Source organism: Schistocerca serialis, chromosome 8 (genome assembly GCF_023864345.2).
Source record: "Schistocerca serialis cubense isolate TAMUIC-IGC-003099 chromosome 8, iqSchSeri2.2, whole genome shotgun sequence".
In the NCBI taxonomy this organism is placed as follows: domain Eukaryota; kingdom Metazoa; phylum Arthropoda; class Insecta; order Orthoptera; family Acrididae; genus Schistocerca; species Schistocerca serialis.
Window position 1 is genome coordinate 126,975,857 of NC_064645.1, and position 24,945 is coordinate 127,000,801.

General features: G+C 45.4%; 1 protein-coding gene across 1 annotated transcript in view; it reads left to right on the plus strand.

Annotated features, from left to right (window-relative positions):
• LOC126416867 (dachshund homolog 2-like) overlaps positions 1–24,945 on the plus strand; it is an 879,718-nt gene that overhangs the window by 487,745 nt on the left and 367,028 nt on the right. Inside the window, exon 6 of the mRNA XM_050084750.1 lies at positions 1,773–1,832. Coding sequence (XP_049940707.1) covers positions 1,773–1,832 — 60 coding nt within the window. The remainder of the gene's footprint in view (positions 1–1,772; positions 1,833–24,945) is intronic.

Here is a 24,945-nt window from a genome sequence, read left to right on the forward strand (position 1 = left end):
GGAGATTATGTTGAAACATAGGGTTTTGTAGTCAAAGACTGGAGAATAATACGGTCTACTGGAACGATAAATAAAACGAACCTGCTTCCACGAAAAAAATGTTGCCTTTCTTATTGAACGTCTTTCATACAATAAACGTATCAGGGATACGTTGTATTGTAAGTTTGTAAAATGCTTGACAATTGTGCGACGACAAAATTGCATATAGGAGAATAAAAACTTCAACGGTCATAGAGAAAAATGACACTTCCCTTTCTGTGTTGATAGGACATCTGCTGCCATACGGCTTAGAATACAACCTCCGCGACTTCGTCTGCCGAAAATTAAGGAGTTGTATTGATGATCGATTCCATATTCTCTACGTTACTGCTCATACAAAACGAAGCACGCCTTCCCTCCTTCATTAGACGCCATCGCCCATAGGTAGACAGTGGGTGGTAGATTCTTGGTTATTTGTCCCAAGAATCAATCTCAAGAGAGATGGCACTACAAGGTCCTGCCAATAATAAGGGTGATGCTTGTACAGCCCCTCCGAAACATGGCAGTAGACCAAGTGCTCCTAAGTCTTTACTTATGAGATCTGATATGTTGCCTTGGATGAAGGAAGGTGGTCAGAAAGATAGACGTATTCCGCAGTATGTCACGTTAAGTGATGGGACAGCTGTAGCGCTGTACATTCACTGTACAATGCAACAGACAGTATAAGTAACTCTTCGAAAATGTTTGCTAGCGACATTGGTGTTCACGGAAATGCTTCGTCACTAAAAAAAAGTGCAAAAAAGTCCGCAGAACTCAGAAATATGCACAGAAATATAGTCCACTGAACGTCTCGTCGTAGTGAAGGATTCGATGTAAAATGAACGAAAATGTAAGTGGGATAAAGGTGAACAGGAGAGCGCAGTCGATTTCTAGACTCCTGAAGAAGTACACTGTTCGTATAAATTAAGTCACCAATGAACAATGTTCACACTGCTCTCAGAGGCAATACCAGTGTATTCCCGATCCGTGAGCGTTTTATTATCGAATCGGGCGTTTTCTTCAGGTCAGAAATGAACTTGGACGTAATGTAGCAAAAGGAAGGCGTAGTCTTCCGTACGGAAAACTTCTCTAGAAGTTTCGTGAAGTTCCTGCTCCCGAACGATTACATCTCTAGAAGATCGCAGCTTGCAGAAAGCACATGAAGTTTCTGAGTTAGTGAAAGAGAGAGCAGTTAAATGACACCAGTGTTCGATATTGGTCGGTCTCACGTCCCATCTAATCTCGCAAAAAATAAATTTGACGTTCTGACAATCGATTTTTCACTGAGAATGCTCTCCGTGAAACTGATGCAACACAGCAATAACATAGTGCAAAGCGTTATACAATGAAACTGTAATTCTTGCTACCTCTCATCGTTTTGGAATGTGATAACTGAATACGCTGTGAAATTTGAGTGGCACACTGCATAGAAGTCTTGGATGAAATTCCAATGTAAAATGCTTGAAAAATTGTTTTTAGTGATTTAAATAGACAATTTATATGTACATGTGAAATTGGTAACATTATGACTCTGGAGTATGCTTGCTGATGTAGAGCACCATAAGACAAGACACATAAGCCACTAAATTAAGAGAATATGATGATATATATTATATAATTAATTAGTATAATTTAGTGGAATATGACCCAAATATAGAACTGCCTGGGCCACTAAATATCTAATGGCCATGCCAGAGCGATAAATGCAGTGTGAATTTTCCGTCCTGGCAATAACACCAAATAACATGTTTTAGGTCCGGTATTTGGGAAAACTGTCGGGCTGCCTACGAAGACATCGTCAAACATCTAGAAAGGTAGGAAGAAACATAAGTGCCTATAAAAACGCTTGTAAATGAAAGTGTGAATGGTGTGCCTCCTGTAATCGGAAACACTGATACACATTATGTTGGAATGTAGTGGCTTGATTTCATAGTAGTGATTAACATGTTATAACCACCTGTAGGACTTTAACTATCAAGTAGTTAGATTCTAATCGCAGCTAGATTATCTTGTTGTCTAACCAACTAACACTCAGATTACATTACATTTCACTATGTACTATATTGCTTCCAACAAGGTGTGAAAAAGTATTTGAGAGGGGAGAATCATTGAGGATTTTGTGATAGATAATTATTTACCTGTCATGAGGGTACTTACGTGAAAAGTGGATTAAAGAGTATTTTCTCCCTGTACAAAGAAATTACTTAATAAGAGTTTTCTTCCGGCTGGATAAAAGCATGGGCTGTTCATAGACGGAGATTCTCAACTCCGTCTTCAGGCAACATTAGAGGGAAGATCCTCAACGTATTTTCCGTACATTCCTATCTTCATGTGCTCTTGTTCCTGTAAGCAACGGAAGACTTACGCCTCCACTGGAGTTCACAAGTCTAACAGCAGATATGACAGACATAGTAAAGCTTCCCTGCTATGATAAAAACAAATGGGAGAAGCGCTCGTCACTTTATCGATTCCACATCAGCGCTTGCAGTCCTGAAACATTTATTCAGCGGATGTCATAATCATCTCGTTTCCGCACAATGGCTCATTGCGACATTAAGGGGCAACCAAATGGTCGACGTATCGGATAGTACCACTTACGATGGAGAAAACAGCCGCTGTGGAACCCAGTTATCTATTTCCTTCAAACTGCCTGAACTTAAGCCATAGAATTGTGGAGCAAAGAATCACAGGGTTTCTTAACCAGTAGGGAAAGAGTTTATGCACGAGTATTTCTTCAGTGCTAGTACATCATTGTTGAGACAGCTGCCGATGTTCAAGAAGCTTCAAAACCACTCATTATACACCTGAGCTTCAATCACGGCTGCTGACAGAAACGTCTGCAATTCACCAGTTTTACACCATCTCAACTGTGCACATACGGTGAAGAGGACACCAAAACTATTGCGAGAGCTTCTACACATGGCGACTTCAATAACTAACTTATTATCGGAGAAGGATTACAACATATAAGACTCTTAAACGTGTGTATAGTCAGACTTCTGCCTGTGAACTGTGTTACTGCTAACTAGCTGTTGAATGTTTATTTGACTGTACTGTATTATTAATTGTTTGTATAAGAGGACTGGCTGTAAAAGATCTTCTCATTTGACAACAACAAAACAAATCAAAGGGATTGTCAAACCACAAGAATGATGTGTTCCTGCGTTGTACTAAGGAGAGGTATCTTGAAATTAGTTAGCTTAGAAGACATAACGAGCTACCAGATATTGTAAGATAGGGAAGGAAGGTTAGGGCTTAACGCCGCGTCGACGGCATAGTCATCACAGAGGGCGCGCAAGCTCGGGATGAAGCAAGGATGATCTTCTTCTTCTTCTTCTTCACTTCATGTTTTAGGCAAACTGCCTGTTATGGTACTCCATCTGTCGTACTGTCTCCCTATATTACTTCTTACTTATTTGTAATTGATAGCCTTTATCGGTAGTCTTTCTCCACCCATACGAGCTACAGGTTTCTTCCATTTTCTCCTATATTCCTTTATTTTTTCGTTTAGGTTATATATTACAAAATATTACCTTATATCCTCTTTTCTTTTACGATCTTCCCTTCTAGACCATTCCACTCTTCTTACAGAAGTTATTTCTTTAGTTTGATTCTACTTCCTCGTGTCATGTTGTCGCCCATGTTTCACTTCCAAAAGTAACGGTTAGTACTGCTTTGGTTTTATAAGGTTTTACAACATTTCATCTGTGTTTATTTCCTGGCTTTATTCTGCAAACTTTTAACGGTCACTCCACATGTGGAAGTAAATTTATTTAATTTTTGGTCCACGCATGGGTATATTCGTAAGTGATGTCGCATCGTAGATATTTAAAATGTACAACTCGCTGCAAGATTCTATTATTCAAGACAATTTTACCTCTTACTAATTGTATGAACTGAACTGAAATAACTTTCGTTTTATCTACAGACAGTGTTAGGTTGCAACCTGAGGCCATCTGCTGAACTTATATACCCCCAGGGACCTGAAGACCATTTTCACTCTCTGCAGTCGGAGTTAAGTCATCTGCATGTAACATTACATTTAGTCTAGTTCACGGTCTAAACATACTCCGTCTTTATTCAGCTCTTTCCATTTGCTAATCACTTCTTCTATGAATACAGTGAACAGTGTGGGAGAAAAATAGCATTCTTATCGTACTCTTTGTCTATGTTCATTGGCTTTGTGATTATATTTCCCCGTCTATAAAAATTTCAGTGTTTGTTTATTGGCTCTTACAGTTTTTATGAGGTGAGATGGATAACCTCGTTGATCTGTAGCGTTTCTCTGCCTTTTCAAAATCCGTAAAAGCAACATGAGTTTCCCTGTTGAATTCTCGTTTCTTTTCTATAACTTGTTATAGTGTAAAACATTGCCAACAGTTGATCACCCTGCGGATCAAACCTCATTGTTCTTCAGATATTAGTTTTATCGTGAATTTCTTTAGTCTTCCATTCAGGATTTTGGCGTACTACAACTATTAAACTACTACTGCTATTAAATGTAGTACCTAATTTTAAACGTAAATGGAAGTGAAGGAACGATAGACAAGGCAATCGACAGTGTCCTTTTCATAGGAAGCATCTCGGCATTTGACTTACATGATTTCGGCAAATCACGCAAAATCTAAACACGGACTGCGGAACGAAGAATTGAACCGCCCTTGTCGTGAATGTGAGTCCGTTGTGTTGATCACTGCGCCACCTCTATCGATAGGACGTTGTCAGAAGACGAGGCATCGGTTACCTACAGAGACATTAATTGTAAAAGACAAATTAAAAGAATTCACTATATCAGTCGCTTTCTGCTTCTTCGACGGGGCGTAGCTGTTGCTCACACCGTCATCTTGATGTGGATACACCTTGTAGTGACCTATTTCTGACAATCGATCCCTACAAGTGTACAGTGCTTCATAAACATTCCGTGAAGTGTTAATTTACGTGCAGTGATATAGTTGTTCTTTGACTTAGCTTTTGTTAGTTATTCCGTGCTGTTCATGTCTACACAATTCATTCATGTGTGCAGTGTCAAGTTATTGCTAAATATATGTGGGAATAAAGGAATTGCTTTCTCCAACACCCACATTTGGTGACACCCGACGAACTACGTTAACATCCGCGTCGACTTCAGCGTTTAACTAAGTTCCGCGACGTCCACGTTTGTAACTTCCGCGTCGCGCTCGTTTCAGCACGATAATGACCGATTCGCCAGTCTCAATTCAACCTGAAGCCAGCAGTGCAATTAACAGGGTGACGATAAAACCTCCACCATTCTGGTTACATAATCCTCTATTGTGGTTTGCCCAGTTAGAAAGCCAATACGTCCTCGCACAAATATCGGCGGACGAAACTAAGTACAGCTATGTGGTTGCGGCACTTACAGAAGATCTAGCAGCAGAAGTAGAAGATATCCTAGCCGCACCACCGGATACCGATCGTTATGCATCCATTAAAAACGCATTAATAACGCGTTTGTCACAATCAGAAGCAAAACGGCTAGAGAAGCTACTGCGCACTGAAGAACTCGGGAGATCGCACTCCATCACAACTCTTACGACGTTTGCGCACACTGGCAAGTAACATTGTAACTGATGTGCTGCGAAATATATGGTTGTCTCGGTTGCCGTCAGATACTCAAAAAATTCTCACGGCATGAGCAGGCGATTTAAACGCACTGGCACAAACGGCCGACAGGTTAATTGAAATGTATCCCACATCAAGTGTCTCAACATTAACGCCACAACAAGAAAATTCGCCCACAGTGACGCTAGTCTCCCTGACAACCACTGACACACGTGACGCACCGCCCGGTTTCAAGAAAGAAGTAATAACAAGAGCTGGACGGCGTGTTAAATTTAATTAGCGGTATCGTTAGCATTAAAGGGGGGAGTCATGTAGTGACCTATTTCTGACAATCGATCCCTACAAGTGTACAGTGCTTCATAAACATTCCGTGAAGTGTTAATTTACGTGCAGTGATATAGTTATTCTTTGACTTAGCTTTTGTTAGTTATTCCGTGCTGTTCATGTCTACACAATTGATTCATGTGTGTAGTGTTAAGTAATTACTAAATATATGTGGGAATAAAGTAACTGTTTTCTCCAACACACACAACCTGAAACAGAGGGTGTAAGCTGTGGAAGAGACTGAAAGCGATTGACATAGATGGTTGTGGCAATTTGTGTTTATTGTCATAAACAGACGCAGTTTCTACATGACATTCCGACACGGACGACGTAGTCCGCCCCTGGTAGCTGAGTGGTCAGCGTGACAGACTGTCAATCCTAAGGGCCCGGGTTCGATTCCCGGCTGGGTCGGAGATTTTCTCCGCTCAGGGACTGGGTGTTGTGTTGTCCTAATCTTCATCATTTCATCCCCATCGACGCGCAGGTCGCCGAAGTGGCGTCAAATCGAAAGACTTGCACCAGGCGAACGGTCTACCCGACGGGAGACCCTAGCCACACGACATTTCATTTCATTTTCACGGACGACGTAAGGCAAAGACATTAGTTGGCTACCTCAAAGGGACGCGACGATGAACTAACAATGACAAGGACTCCCCTTACGTTAATAGACGTGACACGATATTCTGTCACATTAGCGGCTGTTCCGAAAGGTGAGGCTCGACCCATATCGCAGGCCTCTCTCTACGACCTGGAGGTGCGGCAGGCAGAGCCCGAGCGCCAGTAAGGAGCAGCGGTGGGGCGGCGTGGGACGGGGTGGGTCGGCCGGCCTGACGGACGAGCGGCCGCTAAGCCCCGGCTGCCGTTGCCGGGCGACGCGATGCGACGGTGATTTGTCGCCGTGGCGACCGCGACAAGTGCATAAAGCGCGTTTCCGCGCCGGCGGACATCGCGCTGGCGGGCCGCTAACTCATTCGCCGCAGCCGTCACGCGCGCCACCATGCGGGCTCTGCCGCAAAGAGGCGACCCCGCCCTGAGGCAAGGGTTTCGCGACTCCAACCAGCCTGCGCCGCACGGTTCGCCAAACAATCCGACACCAATGCCTCACTCGTATCCGATTACGATTAACTGTTTCCCGCCCTCATCCCCTTTTGATAAATTTGAAAATATTACGTATTAGAATCCATCACTGTAATTCATTCCTGGTCGCTGTAAGGTTCACTTTGAAACCCAAGATGGCTCAAGTACATTGGGGCCACGGATTGTCCATCTTAAGCACCGGAGGTAGCGGTTGTTAAGACAATCGTTATAAGTTTTGTAATATTATGATGATTCACTGAGGTGACAAAAGTCATGGGACACCTCTTAATATCGTGTCAGGCCTGCTTTTGCCCAGCGCAGTGCAGAGTGCAACAGACCCGCCACGGTAGCCGAGAGCGCTAACGCGTTGCTTCCTGGACTCGGGTAGGCGCGCCGGCCCCGGATCGAATCCGCCTGCCAGCCTGGATGTGGTTTTTAGGCGGTTTTCCACATCCCGTTAGGTGAATACCGGACTGGTCCCCATGTTCTGCCTCAGGTACACGGCTCGCAGACATCTGAACACATTCGCATTATTCATGGATTACACTCGACGCAGGCAGTTGGGATACACTGATTCCGTCCCTGGGTGTACGAGGTGGCGGCAGGAAGGGAATCTGGCCACCCCTTCAACATTAACATGCCAAATCCGATTAACGATGGCTGACCCTGCGTAACTGCGGGAAAAGGCTCAAGCCATAGATAGAAGTGCAGAGTGCAACAGCTCGACATGGCTTGGACTCAACAAGTCGTTGGAAATCACCTGCAGGAATATTCAGGCGTGCTGCCTCTATAGCCGGCCATAATTGCGAAGTGTTGCCGGTACAGGATTTACTGCACGAAGTGACCACCCGATTATGTCGCATAAATGTTCGATAGGATTCATGTCGGGCGTTCTGGGTGGTCAAATCATGCGCTTCATTTATTCAGAATGTTCTTCAAACCAATCGCCAACAGATGTGGCCCGGTGATTTGGCGTATTGTCATCCATAAGCTGAAATCCACCAATGGCTGCCGGCCGCTGTGACCGAGCGGTTCTAAATGCTTCAGTCCGGAACCGCGCTGCTGCTACGGTCGCAGGTTCAAAATGGTTCAAATGGCTCTGAGCACTATGGGACTTAACATCTGAGGTCATCAGTCCCCTAGAACTTAGAACTACTTAAACCTAACTAACCTAAGGACATCACACACATCCATGTCCGGGGCAGGATTCGAACCTGCGACCGCAGCGATCGCGCGGTTTCAGACTGAAGCGCCTAGAACCACTCGGTCACAACGGCCGGCGTCGCAGGTTCGAATCCTGCCTCGGACATGGATGTGTATGATGTTCTTAGGTTAGTTAAGTTCAACTACTTCTAAGTCCAGGGGACTGATGGTCTCAGATGTCCAGTCCCATAGTGCTTAGAGCCATTTGAACCATTTTGAACCAATGGCTGCAAATGGTTTTCAGATAGCCAAACATAACCATTTCCAGTTAATGATCGGTTCAGTTGGATCAGAGGACCCAGTCCATTCCATGTCAACATAGCCAACATCATTATGGAGTCACCGGCAGTTTACACCGTGCCCTGTGGACAAAGCGGGTCCATGGCTTCGTGGGGTCTGCGCCACACTCTAAACCTGCCACCAACTCTTACCAACTGAAATCGGGACTCGTATGTCCAGGCCACGGATTTCCAGTCATCTAGAGTCCAACCATCGGTCACGAGTCCGGGAGAGACACTACTGACGATGTCGTTCTCTTAGCAAATGCACTCGCGTCGGTCGTTTGCTGTCATATCCTGTTAACGCTAAATTTCGCCGCCCTGTCCTAACGGATACGTTCGTCGCAAGTCCCACATTGATTTCTAAAGTTATTTCGCACAGCGTTGCTTGTCTTTTCGCACTAACAACTCTCCGCAACGCCGCTTTTCTCGGTCCTTAAGTGAAGACCGTCGGCCACTGCCTTGAGTGGTGAGAGGTAATACCTGAAATTTCGTATTCTCGGCACACTCTTGATACTGTGGATCTCGGAGTATAGGTTTCACAAACGATTACCAAAGCGGAATGTCCCATGCGTTGAGTGGCAAGTACCCCCTCCTGGGGCCGTAATGGTGTCGGAAACCTTTTCACATGAGTCACCTGAGTAAAAATGACAGCTCCGCTAATGCACCGCCCTTTTACACCTTGTGTAAACGATAGTACCGCCATCTGTACATGTACATATCGTTCTCCCACGACTTTTGTCACCTTAGTGTAAATCTGGACGTCGGAGGAGGTACGAATCTCTTCTCTTGACTGCTAGTACAGTGGCTGTATCACTGCTCCATTTCGCTGTCTAAGGAGACTGGACGTGGCGGTCTCGCGCAGAGTTGTGAGCCGGCTGGCAACTGCAGGCGGCGGTCCGCGGTCCGTGTGAAGTTGCGCCGCTGCGCTGCGCTTTCATCTTGCCGGCGCCCCATTAGGGGGAGGCCGGCAGAGCGGCTGGGCGGGAAGGCGGAGGTGTCGCCCCGTGCTAATTGCTGGCCCGCCCTAATCCCGCGGACAGTAACGAAGCGTTTCCAATTCCGCGGACTCGCCGTGCCGCTTTGTCAAAGACACACCAACACACTCGCCACCCCCCTCGCTTTAGCCCTTCGGCTGCGGCTGAAGCGTTCATTTAAAAGCCCCCGCGCGAGCAGAGATTTCCAGTGTGCCGAGCAATTAATCCCTGCTAGATAGTGCACCCGCGTCTCAGCCGCCCGCGCGAGCCGGCTCGGCGCTTCTTACTGCGCCCATTTCCTTCGCGCCTATTGCGTCGTTAGCAATGCATGCATCGCCGTGCGACTTCAAAGTGGAGAACAGTAGGTAGGTTGTAGCGTAGAATCCTGTGTAGCAACTTCGGCTCACAGGTCGGCCTACACATCTTCAGTGGCGGCGTCGCGAACTATTAACGCGACCGTACGTGGCTACCCAGCTGCGCCGCGACGGCCGGACTGTTTGTAGTCGTCGGACGCGTGTTACGTAAAATAACCAGCGGGACGCTAATAGTAAATTATGAAATCGTAGTTGTGGTATCACGTATCAATACCACCCCAAGGGCGTCTCGAGGCTGGCAACAGAATTCCAACTTTCTGTTAGACATCAATAGCAGTCGTACAGGAGCCGGCGGAGCCAATGGTGCACGGCCGCTGGCCACGCCCCCTGCGGCTCTGAACTACCCACTCGCACTGGCTATGTGACTCTACGCAGGCGCCACCTAGTCGTACCTCTACGCAGACACCACCTAGTCCTGCCTCTGACACGATCATCTGTGTTTACTTCAGAGAATCTCATCTATATTGCTATTGTGTTAACTGGACTCTGTTTCTTGCTGCGTTATTTTTTATAATTCTTTGTGCCCTTGACGTAACACAAGCTAAGCAAATCTTGTGTTTACTTTGTTACTTTATTCGCTAATCATTTCTGCTCCTTTCCAGCTTCTCCTCTCTGTAGGCCACCTTTCCCTCCTGTTTGCAGGATGTCGTAGACAACAGTAGTCAGTTTTCTTCTTGTCGTACAGGCCACGCAAGAGTCGTATCATTAGATGAACTGTACAGTTGATTAAATACCTGCATCTGCAAATGTATTACAATTAACCATGACAGAGTTCTTCGGCTTAGTCCCATTTCGACTGAGGCACAAAGCTGTAGAATTTGTCAATAGTGCTGTGTTCTGCTGACGAGCTGAAAGCCAAGATGGTAACTTGGATTTAGAACTAAAATTTTGGAGACCATGGTGATTAATGAATATCCGTTGTAGGGAACAAAGCCTTTTAAAAGTGAACGTACATCCACCGATAAAGCCATCACAAAAGTGAATAACTGTGAAGTTAGTGTTTTGCTTATATGGTCCGCTTTCCCAAATCTGTCAAGGTGGCGAAAGTAGAATTCGTTCTATAGATACTGAACATATAGTATCTGGACGTCATAGGCATTCTTATATAAAACATTGAAAAGAATAGTATATTTTATTCTCCCTCATCAACTTATGGTGAGAAGAAAGGCTGACTGAACACTTTAACAGTTCTCGAACTCTTGCCAGAATCTTCGCGTTCTAGAATTGGTGCACACGTATTCCTTCTCTGTAAAACTTTAAAGACATCATATTGGGACATACACTGGCCGTTCCCTTGTTTAGGTCCTCGAGACCGTTCAGTTTTCTTTGTGGTGGGAATATTCACACCGATCAGTTATCAGCGAGTTCTCGCAATGCCAGCAACAGCTATGTAGGTAAAATACCAACGCCACATCGTTTCCACCTCTCGTCGGTCGTTTCTTCCTTATTCCCTATGCACCAGTTGCTCCGTCCTCAAAAGCGTGTTAAATTGAATTACACTTGTTCGTATAAAAAAAGTCAGTATAGCTTTCTCGATATTACTGTGCTGAGGGGAGTCAAAGAGAAGTACAGGAATCAAGAAACGAATGGGACTGCGTTGTGGGTTCAGTCATCGATACCTTTTTATCAGTGGTAATATTGCCTGTATATAATTAGTCGAATACTGAAAACGACATTTCTGTCCTATTCTCGGTAAATACTGTGGAAAAAAAATTCTGTTGTCAGGATTGGGACCTACTACTTTCGAGGAGTATGCCACTGGGCAAGTGCGTGTTAGTGACATCGCTTTGAACTTTGGTTATCAACTTTTCTAGCAACATTACCCCTGACTTCAATCACATATTAGCTAGTACTCGTACAACTATCATCATCATTTGCACCTAACTAAACTTCAGAATATAACAGAATTTATTTTGAACAGTTTCAGTTTTAAAATGATGAAAGATAAACAATATTTAGCTTTTGTAGGTATTTTATTAAACCACGAACTAATGAGTTAATGAAGTAATTGGTACTGCTTATTTCTAACTGTCTCGTTTTATGGAGTGACGAAGCAGTTCTTAGAGCATCGCTAGTGCTACAAGTACATAAAGCTCCTCAAAAAAGAAGACGAACTGTCCACATTGGGAATAGACACTTCCTATAGGAAGTTCTTCGTTTGTATCACTCCACTCCCTAGCGATACTAGTTTCAACGGCACACTGAACCCACATTTTAAAATCAACCAAGTTAAAATATGTTCATTATACATAGGCCTAGTGCTTGTAAATCACTTGATTGTTGCTCTCCTTACCTCTGAACTGGCAGAAATTGGAAGACTTAAGGTTTCCCATGATTTATGTCAGACCACTGATACTCATACTAATAACACAGCATTGTAGTAGCCATTACATAGTTGCTTCGCCTCACGCTGTCAATCAGTTCGTTAGCTTGTTGCGAAGCAAATAGTGAAGCAATTTTTTGTCTACTGCGGGAATTACTTACAAGTCCGAACGAGGCCTTTTCATGAGTTGCGAGGTCTATTCGTAAAGTATGGACCTATCGGCCGTGAAATGGAAACCACAGTGAAAATAAAAAAAAATTATTTTCAACAATTCCATACACTTTGCAGCTACTTCTCTACGTAGTCACCTCACCGACTTAGACATCTGTCGTAGGCTTGTACCAGCTTTCCAATACTCCCGTCATAGAAGGCAGCCGCCTGTGCTTTCCACCATTTCTCTGCGCTGGTCTGCAGCTCGTTCTCGGTGCCAAAATGTCTTGGCAGAAAACCGTTCATGTGAGCAGATGTGAACATCAGAGGGAGACAAGTCCGGGCTGCATGGTGGATGGTCAAACACTTTCCATCGAAAACGCTGAAGGCGCGTCCTGATTGCCCCTGCAGTAAACGGCCAACGATTGTCACGAAGAAGGAAATGCATGACATGTACGTTATATGGGGTTGTATGAAATCAGGCGAAATCTCTCAGCGGAAACCCATACATGGCGGGAGACAATATTGTTCTAGGCATCTTTACGTCCTCACTGTGTGCTCAGAACTAAAAGGAGCGACGTGGCGCGATCAACACTTCTACTGGAGACACTCCCTAAACATCTATGGAAAGCTTCATTGAATTTTCACTGTCGTTTCCCTATTGCGACCTATCGGACCTTACGTTCTGAATAGCCCTCTTATTTAAGCAAGTGTGTCTCAATGTTAGTGTCGTAAATGCATCGTACGAAGTACCAAGTGTGTGAGTGTGTGTAGTGGGTGGAGTATGTGAGAGGAAGATGGTCTTCATATATTCGTTTCACAGGCTGTTGCCTCGACCACAATGTGTCACACGTTAATGCTAGCACTTGAAAAAAAGTCATTGTTGGTAACTTACGCGATGAGAATTACAATCTTACGAAATAGTGTTAATAGCAATGATGTTTTGAAAATTTACTATCGTAATTGAAGCGCAATTTGAGCTTTTTTATTTTTACCCCTTAGAAAAATACATTTCAGCCCTCAGGGGTTGCTCCTAGGTTGGGAACCACTGTATTAGGAGAACTAGTCTATGGGTATGTGTGGAAAAGAAATTAGTGCGTAGAGAAAAGGAGTAGGGAAGATGATGTAGAAAGTAGTAGAGAAATCTTCATTACCTAGGGTGACCAGATGCAATTGTTTAAAAAGGAGGACAAACAGCTTCAAAAAGGAGGACAAAGGAAGAAAAACGAGGATACATCAAACGACTCAACTGCAGATAAGGATACCACCCGTCAGCTGACAGTTAATCTGTCTAGTTATTTCTTACCTTTATTGGCCACTGAGACGTACGTTCCAGCTCCACATATCTTACATTCCGCTTCAAATTCATTTCTCCCTTTCTTGAAAGCCGGATATTCGCAGGAAAGGACATCAGAAAATGTACACTTTCGTTTAGGCATAGCCAAATATTTTACGTAACTCACTCGGTTAGAAATTACACTCACAAATCACATGTGCACCACAGGAAGCCAAGCCAATACAAAGCGAAGACACGAAACGAAAATTTTAAGCAATCGATATTTGCATTCGTTTATACGTCGATCAACGATAACATCGACGATTCTGGTGCCGCCTTCCGCCTTCGTGCGTGTTTATCAGGAAGGCTGTGCCAATAGTTAAAGTATTTAAGAAAAGAGCAATAGAACGGGACGAATTGTAAATTTAACTGTATTACGCTCAACTTTGCAAAAAACCGGACACTGTAAAACTCCGCCCGAACCCCGGACAAAGAGCTAAAAAGGAGGACATGTCCAGATTAATCCGGACGTCTGGTCACCCTATCATTACCAGACCTAATCCGTTGTTTACCCGTCTTTACCATCTGCTAGGCGCTTTCGTAGATGGTGAACAAAAATTTGCATTTTCGGCACATTTCCAACGAACGCCCGTCGGCCGGTCCCCCTTTTTTGCGGAAGCTGCCAGATTGTCGCTGTTCGCCCCCTTTTTTTTGGAGTGCGGGGCGGTGCGGCTGAAAAGACCAGTGGCCGCCGGAACATTCGCAATTAATTTCCTCAAGACGGGGCCGGCCTAATGTATTCGCCGGATGACGCAGCGGGCGAGCACACGAGAGGCCCCGGAAACGCACCGAGCGGAGACTGATTGTTGTTACTGGCGCGGTCACACAAGATTAATTAATTTTCCATTCTAAATTCAAATCAGCGCGTTTAGTCATCGCGCGCGCCTCCGCGCGGGTGGTAGGCCCAGCGCTTGCGGAGTGAGGGGTTGGAGGGGGTGCGGGTTCGGGGGAAGGGGCAGCGTGTAGAGACGGCAGGGCCGGCCGCCGCCGCATTTAGTTTTAATTGGTCGGCCGGCTGGGTGCGGGAGGCGGCTGTGAGAGCGCATTCGGACGGACTAATGCTGTTTGACGCGCCACGGTAATTGCGGCGGTGATTTGTGTCACCTCCGGCATCGTGGCCCCGGCAGCGCCTGTGTGCCGGCCACTGCGTATGCTGGCGCGTCGTGCGTGGCTGCTCGCTTCTGGGCGCTTTTTCTCTCTCTTATTTTTTTGGTTTTAGGGCGGATTGGTTGCAGCCCCCATTACCTGGCCCTAGGCTGTTGTTCAGGCGTCTCGGGACATTTTAACTCGACCATTCCAGTACTTGTCCCTGTGGCGAGATTATTGCAGCATGACGTAGTCTCAATTAAAAGGGACTTGCAATATTTCTTCAGTGAACGTTAGACAGGAAAACGTTGTCCCTTAACATCACCTTACTCAACGTACCTTTTTAAACGCAGAAGATTTGTGAATGGTGGAAAGAACTGTGATAGAACTTAGAAAGAAAATTGACGAGTGTTTTGTATGGAATGTAGTAGGGCCTATTATATAATAGTGAATCACGGGCTGTCAAAATGAAAGAGGAAATATATTTAAAGACTTTAAAAGGTACGTGTCGGGAGAAATACTGAAAGTGAAAGAGGTAGTCATAATCAAGGACGGCGAAGAATAAGAGAAGAAAGAAATCTAGGAAAATGGTAAACATGAAGAATACGAAACTTCCTGGCAGATTAAAACTGTGTGCCGGACCGAGACTCGAACTCGGGACCTTTCGCGGGCAAGTGCTCTACCATCTCAGCTGCCCAAGCACGACTCACGCCCCGTCCTCACAGATTTACTTCTGCCAGTACCTCGTCTCCTACTTTCCAAACTTTACAGAAGCTCTCCTGCGAACCTTGCAGAACTAGCACTCCTGAAAGAAAGGATGCTGCGGAGTCATGGCCTAGCCACAACCTGGGGGATGTTTCGAGAATGAGATTTTCACTCTGCAGCGAAATGTGCGCTGATATGAAACTTTCTGGCAGATTAAAACTTTGTGCCGGACCGAGACTTTAACTCGGGACCTTTGCCTTCCGCGAGCAAGTGCTCTACCATCTGAGCTACCCAAGCACGACTCAGCCCCCGTCCTCAGAGCTTTACTTCTGCCAGGAAAGCTGTGAGAACGGGGCGTGAGTCGTGCTTGGGTAGCTCACATGCTAGAGCACTTGCTCGCGAAAGGCAAAGGTCCCGAATTCGAGTTTCGGTCCGGCACAAAGTTTTAATCTGCCAGAAAGTTTCATATCAGCGCACACTCCGCTGCAGCGCGAAATCTCATTCGTAAAGAATACATCTTGAGTGGGATGTACGAGGGCGCGCTGATAAGTAACACATCCGAATTTCTCCTTCTGTTCTCAATATCAGTTGTGGTATTATACGTCTTGCATGCCTGTCGCTAGAAGGCTCCGAATTATAGCGTGTAACATGGCGATGAGTAACGTAACTATGTCGTTGCGTGAGAAACATCATACTGTAATCGAGTTTGTAATCGCAGAAAACAGGCCTCCAATTGAAATCCATAGAACGATGAAAGCTGTGTACGGCTATGATTGTATCGACATGGGTTGTTTGTGCTCGTAAAGAAGGAAGCGGTGGGGCTAACGTCAACTTGTTTGACAGAGCCCGGAATGGACGACCGCGTACGGCAACTGACGAGACTCATCAGAATCGAAATCATGAACTCATTAGAGGAAACCATAGGATATCACAGACACAGGTCTCGAGTACGTGTGGCGTATCAAGAGATGGAGTACAAGCCATCACAGCAGAAGTGCGGTACAGAAAGTTGTATGCACGCTGGCTGCCTCGAATGCTCAATGCTGATACGGAATGGTGGAGATTGGATATCTGCCAACAATTTCGTTTGCGTTTTGAGCGTAATAGAGACCGATTCCTTCCCAATACCGAGCGATGTGACGCAGTGGTTAGCACACTGGATTCGCATTCGGTTCGACGACGGTTCAAATTCGCTTTCGACCATCCTGATTTAGGTTCTTCGTGATTCTCCTAAATCGCTTCAGGCAAATGCCAGGATGGTTCCCTTGAAAGGGCACGGCCGATTTCCTTCCCTATCCTTCTCTACTCCGAGCTTTTGCTCCTTCTCTAGCGACCTCGTCGACGACGGGACGTTAAACACTAATCTTCTTCTCCTTAAGAACACTGTGACAGGTGATTAAAGCTGGGTTCACAATTTTGATTCCGAAAAAATGAGAGTATCAGTGCACTTCCGCCAAAAAGGATCATCGAAGCCAAAAAATGTAAGACCGTGCTATCAGCAGGCAAAGTCATGCTCGAAGGGTTCTGTGATGTTCGAGGTCTGGTGCCTTTGGAATCCGTATCTAAATGTGGAAATCCGTATCTATATGTGGAAAACACTGATAAGGAGAAGGGACAGGATGATAGGACATCTGCTAAGACATGAGGGAATGACTTCCATGGTACTAGAGGGAGCTGTAGAGGGCAAAAACTGTAGAGGAAGACAGAGATTGGAATACGTCAAGCAAATAATTGAGGACGTAGGTTGCAAGTGCTACTCTGAGATGAAGAGGTTAGCACAGGAAAGGAATTCGTGGCGGGCCGCATCAAACCAGTCAGTAGACTGATGACAAAAAAAAAAAAAAAAAATCTAAAGGCACCGCCATTGTACAGTACAACGAATTGAATTCGTATTCGAGTTGAGAGGTTAATGTTAATCACAGCAATAAAAACAAAATTATCTAATTTCTAGTTTCATAAGCTTCGTCTCGGGTGATAGTACACATGCTGAGGAAATTTTTACAAGAAAAAAAGGAAAACAGGACCGGTACTGAGACAAGTGGTCACAACTCTTATGTCTTCTGCCGTTTTCCTGAAGAAACTCAGTGTCAGTGAGAAATATGGAACGGGAAGAGAAACCCCACACTCATTAATAAACTTTTGAAACACGCAGAACTCGAAATACACACAAAATTTTCTTACAGAACAAGTATCATTAGACACTCTTCGACGATCGAGCAGAGGTACTGAAACAAGTAAAAATGAAAACAATAAAAACAGTGTTTTTCTATAGGTGGAATACAGAAATTACTTCGGGGAATTTTGATGGCAATATTGAATTAAAAGACGAAATTTTCATTAACTGCGTATTCTGTCTTGGAATTAGCTACAGTAATGTTAGGTGTACTACTTCTGCTGTCACATTTCAAAACCGGCAAGAGCTGCTGTGAAATAAATGTTTATTATTATAGTTTATTATTACTATTAACAGCGGACTGTATGGCAACGTTCTTACGTTTCTTGGTGATGATCGTATCATCGAAATCCATAGTTAATAAAGATATTTTTTTCACCATCGGCTGTTGACATTTTTGAAATATAACTCGTTTCCCAAATACTTACGGGGGATTTGGGACCACATGCTCAAAACAGTGTCGCTTCTGTTGTTATGGATTTATTAATTCCCTCTTTCCGAAACTATATCTGACATGACGGTGAATCGACACAAGACTAGAAACATCAGAGACGTATTGGAGGTTCCGAAGACTTCTAGGGATATTGTACATTTAGGAAAAAAAGAAACTTGAAATAGCGGTGGTTAGTTTTAGGTGAGGGGGGAGACAAGCAAGGTGTCTGTAGCAGAGGTACTCATGTGACCCCTAATGCAGTGCTGTGGCGACCAGTGGAGATGTCTGGGCGGGATACCTGAGACCCAGCGAGCTGCGCGCCGAGGCGGGCTTTTGGGTGACAAATAGCGCGCGCGCTCAGTTAATTAGGCGGATCCTGGAAACGCCGGCTGATAAATTAGGGGCGAGCAGTTTGCCGGTGTTATTAGGCGCTCTTTTCTTGGCCGACTGCGGCGTCGCAGCACAGCCGGCTCAGCCGTAATCCCGGCGCCGCGCCGTTTAATCCTGACCGATGATTCAACAACCGCGCGCTCGTCTCGTCCCCTACTTTTCCCTTTCTCTCTTCTCCGCGCAGATCTGCAGTCCTACTCGGATTCCGCTTCGTGTAGTCTAAACACACACTCCCATTCGATTGCCCGTCTCCCCTCTCTCCCTTACACACATACACACACGCACGAGCGCGCACACACACACACACACACACACACACACACACACACACACACACACACACACACACACACGTACTCAGAAGAAAGGTGGATGCCTTATAGTAAGCCGCTTGATGCGTAATTGCGGTTCAACCGGGAAACTTCGACAGTTCTAGCAGCGGATTACAGTCGTAAGCAAGGAAGAGTCATTGTGTGTAGCATCTCAAATTGACGCACTTATCTTAGGAACGTTAATAAAACAAGTACTCTTCACAAATATGAGTAATTTTTTAGTGAAGAGAATTATACTATTGAACTGGCGAAACCCACAACACCTGCGTCAAAATGATTTATCAATCACGACTTGATTCTTGACATAATAATCACATCTCTAGGTAACAAACTGTTGACCTTTTATTGGATAATGCCCTGATGTGCTGCAGACGCGAAATTTAACCGACAGGAAGAAGATACTGTGATGTGCAAATGCTTAGCTTTTCAGAGCATTCACACAAGATTGGTGTCGGTGGAGACACCTACAACGTGATGACATAAGGAAAGTTTCCAACCGATTTCTTATATACAAACAGCAGTTGACCGGCGTTGCCTGGTGAAACATTGTTATGATTCCTCGTGTAAGGAGGAGAAATGCGTACGATGACGTTTCCGAGTTTGAGAAAGGTCGGATTGTAGCCTATCGCGTATCGCGACACTGCTGCTCGCATTGGTCGAGATCCAATGACTGTTAGCGGAATATGGAATCGTTGGGTTCAGGAGGGTAATACGGAACGCCGTATTGGATCCTAACGGCCTCGTATCACTAGCATTCGAGATGACAGGCATCTTATCTGCATGGCTGTAACGGATCGTGCAGCCACGTCTCGATCCCTGAGTCAACAGATGGGGACGTTTGCAAGACGACAACCATCTGCACCAACAGTCCGACGACGTTTGCAGGAGCATGGACTATCAGCTCGGGGACCAAGGCTGCGGTTACCCTTGACGCTGCGTCACAGACAGGAGCGCCTGCGATGGTGTACTCAACGACGAACCTGGGTGCACGAATGGCTAAACGTCATTTTTTCGGATGGACCCAGGCTGTGTTTACAGCATCATGATGGTCGCATCCGTGTTTGGCGACATCGCGGTGAACGCACATTGGAAGCGTGTACTCGTCATCGCCATACTGGCGTATCACCCGGCGTGATGGTATGGGGTGCCATTGGTTACACGTCTCGCACTGATGGCACTTTGAACAGTGGACGTTAGATTTCAGATGTGTTACGACCCGTGGCTCTATCCTTCATTCGGTCCCTATGAAACCCTACATTTCAGCAGGATAATGCACGATCGCATGTTGCAAGTCCTGTGCGGGCCTTTCTGGATACAGAAAATGTTCGACTGCTGCCTTGGCCAGCACATTCTCCAGATCTCTCACCAGTTGAAAATGTCTGGTCAATGGTGGCCGAACAACTGGCTCGTCACAATACGCCAATTACTACTCTTGATGATCTGTGGTATCGTGTTGAAGCTAGACGGGCAGCTGTACCTGTGCACGCCATCCAAGCTTTGTTTGACTCAATTCCCAGGCGTATCAAGGCCGCTAATATGGCCAGAGGTGGTTGTTATGGGTACTGATTTCTCAGGATCTGTGCACCCTAATTGCGTGAAAATGTAATCACATGTCAGTTCTGGTATGATATATTTGTCCAATGAATACCCGTTTATCGTCGGCATTTCTTCTTGGTGTAGCAATTTTAATGGCCAGTAGTGCATTTTGGGAGTTGCAGTTCTCTTTCATCGATGTCTGAGGGTCCACTGTAATATGCAACGCACAGAGCATAAAAAATAGGTTTCCTGAACAGGTGTTCTTGGTAAGCCTGTGTGCTGCTGGGAGACCTCTTAATGATCCCAACTTGAGCGACGTCAGTCAACTGCCGACTTTTCGTCAGCCTGTAGAAAGACGGCGGCGACCTGCTTCAGGTTCCAAGACAGAATGGAGACACCGCTTCCGAGAATACCTCGACGCGATCGAGTTGCACGCCGGCGACAGCAGTGTCTTGCAAGGCGCCGTCGCCGCCACCGTCGCCGCTCGTTACGACGCCGTGATGGATGGCGGCGACCCGATCCGCCAGCGCCGCGACCTCTGCCCCTCCCAGCCGACGCCCACTCCGATCGCCTGATTAACGACGGCGCATCTCTGCAGCGACGCCAAACGCCGCTGCCTCCTCTGAAGGAGAGGGCGTTCTTTTTTATTTTGGTCTGTCTGGAAGACTCTACTCCCTGGCCGATCTCCATTGGCCAGTTTTCCCGTTTGGGCTCGTTTAGTGCGTCGGGAGAGGGGAGGGGCGGGGGCCGTCGCCTAGAACTGTGACGAACGCAACAAGAGACGGATCGTAGAGAAGTTAAAAAGTTGAAATTCAGACGCGTTTGCGCCATTGAAAGTCAACAAAAAACCATTTTCTTCTACGTACACTGAGCCGACAGAAGTCATAGGACAGCTCCCACTATTGTGTCGGACCTCCTTTGGACCGGAGTAATGCAGTGACTTGACGCGGCGTGGACTCAAGAAGTCGCTAGAAGGACCCTGCGGAAATATTAAGCCATGCTGCCTCTATAGCCGTCCATAATTGTGAAAGTGTTTCCGGTGCAAGATTATCTGCACCAACTGACCTCCCGATTATGTCCAATAAATGTTCGAGGGGATTCATATCGCGCAATATGGATGGCCAAATCATTATCTCGAACTGACCAGAGCGTTCTTCAATCCAATCGCAAGCAACTGACGCCCAGTAACATAGTGCACTGTCGTCCATAAAAAGAGCGTCGTATTTTGGCTGCAAACGGTCTCCAAGAAGGCGCACATAACCACTAGTCAATGATAGGCTCAGTTGAACCAGAGAACCCAGTCAATTCCATGAAAACGCTGCTCACACCATTATGGAGCCACAACCAGTTTGCACAGTGTTGTGGTGACAACTTGGCTTCGCGGGGCCTGCTCTACACTCGAACCCTACCGTCAGCTCTTACCAATTGTAATAGGGAGTTGTCTTATCAGGCTACAGTTTTCCAGTTGTCTGGGGTCGAAGCGATACGGTCACGAGCCAAGGAGAGGCACTTCAGGCGATGTCATGGTTTTACAGAGGCACTCGCGTTGGTCGTCTGGTGCCATAGCCCATTAACACCAACACGCCGTAGTTTCCTAACGGATACGTTCCTCGTACGTCTCACATTGATTTCGGCGGTTATTTCACGTATTGTTGCTTGTGTGTTACCACCGACAACTCTACGCAAACACTTCTGCTGTCGGTCGTTAAGTGAAGGCTGTTGGCCACTGTGTTGTACGTGGTGAGAGGTAACGCCTACAACGTGGTATTCTCGACACACTCTTGACTCTGTGCATCTCGGGATGCTGAATTGCCTATCGATTTCGGAAATGGAATGTTTATGCGTCTTGCTCCAACTACCATTCCGCTTTCCAAGTCTGTTAATTCCCGGCATGGGGCCATAACCGCGTCAGAAACCTCATCTGTATTTGTGCACATCCCTATCTCACAACTTTTGTCACCTCACTGTATGTCTCACGTGTGCGGCTTCATAGCTAAGTGATCGTTACACTACCGATGCAAAAGTCTGCGTGTCAGTTCAAAACCAGTACAAGATTTTTTTCTTCCTCGTCTGGAAGTGATTTAGCAACTGAAAAAAGTCAGACTGAACTGTTATTCTGCGTCCACCTTAAACCGTCAGTTCCATTCTAAATGGGTGGGTAAGTAACTTCAAAGGTCAGAGAAATGATACCTAGCAAAGCATGGCAGGGTTGAAACCAGAAATCTCGTTGATGTCCGCTTTACCTGATTATCGTGACGGTAAAATTGGAGAAACCAGACAGTGTAGCGAATCTTGATGTCGTTCTTCCCACACACAATCCGAGAAGGACGCGTAAGTGCGCTGTAGAAGTACGACGCAAACGAAAGATGGCTTACGGAATCTGAATATTGATGCAGACGTTGCCAAATGAAGAACCAACGTCTGTACCTCACCGCCGCTGGACAATTTCGCTTCTCCATGTATCGTTGTTGGTGGTTAATACACTCACCGCTCAAAATTTTCAGAGTGGTTAATGAGTCGTGAAAAAGGAATAAGCAAAAATTCTATTTTAAGGCGTCATCGGTGGCTAGGCCATTTAGAGACTTCACACTAAGTTAGTGGTCTATTAGAAAAACGGACAAGTGCGAGAGGATGTAGACGCTATTATTATTGTTATTATTTCGTGCTGCTCAATGGCACGGTGCAGGTCTTCCTACTGAACGCCACATCGGCGACTTGCGTGTCCCTAACCTAACTCAGTGATCGAAACGGAGGAAGGGGAAGTTTAACGTGGAACCCGAACCATGTTCTGCCTACTACTCACATTGATGAGAGGGCAAGACGAAGACTGAAAAATCCTTTATCCAACCGAGGTTCGATACCATCACCTCTGCTTTCAAGATACACCCTTTGCCCCTACGCCACGAGAATCGACGTGGTTATATATAGTTCGACTTAATGAATGATGTTACGAGTATCAAAATACGTGATACATATGGCCGCATCTTTTGATAAGAGTTCAAATGGCTCTGAGCACTATGGGGCTTAACATCTGAGGTCATCAGTCCCCTAGAACTTAGAACTACTTAAATCTAACTAACCTAAGGACATCACACACATCCATACCCGAGGCAGGATTCGAACCTGCGACCGTAGCGGTCGCGTGGTTCCAGACTGTAGCGCCTAGAACCGCACGGCCACAGCGGCCGGCACCGCCAAGGGATGCAGACGTTAGTATTTGACAAAAATGCCTCTACCTGTTCCTGAGAAGATGGGATCTTATCAGTGGGCAGAGAGACAGACGGACGGAAAACAAAGTGATGCTATGAGGGTTCCGTCTTTACCGACTGAGGTGCGAAATCGTAGAAAAGATGAGTCGAATCGTTCACAGTCTTCACTTTGATATGGAAGCACGTACAGTATATAACGACTGGCACTGACCGCTGTTTTCTTGTTTTTACCGTATTCTCCTGGTGTTTTGTGAATTTTCTTGGTTCCGTTCTGCATCTCACAACTCGTTTTTGGTAGGCTCACTAACTGTCTAGCAGGGCTACTGTTCGCTTACAGCGATTTCAGTTTTCTTTTCTTCTGCCGCGTCGGGTTATGAGTGGTTTCTCAGATCTTCTTGATCGCTTGTACAGAATGAAACCATCCCGACATTTGCCCGATGCGAGCAAGACGGGGGTCGAACAAGTGGAACAGAAGATGCAAATTGAAACTACTTTCAATTCCGAATTCAGTGTCTTAACCACTACGGCACCCTTCTGCGTAAGTGGCAAAAACAATTTTTTCAGTGAATCTACTAATTTCAGTTATAAAGTGCGTTGCGATCGTTTGAACACATTAGACACTCGAGTATAACCGATGTAGTATGCGCACATTGACTTCTTTATCGACCTTGCCTAGTTGCTTAAGTGGGGTAGGACGTCAAATGGGCCGACTTGATGCGGGAGATGCACCACAGGACATTTCAATTTCCAGTGTCTATACTTTTACAAATTAATTCATAAAACTTTGTCAGCATGACCAGGAAGGATTCAGAATTCACACTCATAGCAGTGGAAGTTCTAAAACATAACGAAGTAATTTTTTTTTTTACGTGTGAAATTTCATCTGTTTTTCGCTTACTAATGGCAGCATTTCTTGCTTTTCTTCATAAGTAAGAGAGATTCTTCAATGAATTTTGCACAGCATACAAACCATACTTAAAGGTGTATGAAACTCTAGAATTTTCCAAATCTATTAAAAACTGTGGTAAAAATTGAGGTAATTAACTATAAAATTGGTGTTTTTTCTAAACATGAAGTTAAAATATAACAGGTCATTCGTTTTTTCATAAATTAAATTAAATCTTTAGTTTCATACACCTGTGAGTACGGTATGTATGCTGTGCAAAATTCATCGAAGAATCTAACTTATGAAGAAAAGTGTACCTATAACAACAAATGCAGCCATTAGCAAGTGAAAAAATGATGAAACTTCGCACGTAAAAAATTTATTTTGCTATGTTTTCGAACTTCCACTGCAATGGGTATGAATCCTGAATCCTTTCTGGTGATGCTGACAAAGTTTTATGAATTAATTTGTAAAAATATAGACACTGGAAATTAAAATGTCCTGAGATGCCTCTCCTGCTCCAAGTCGGCCCGTTTGATGTCCTACCCCCCTTAA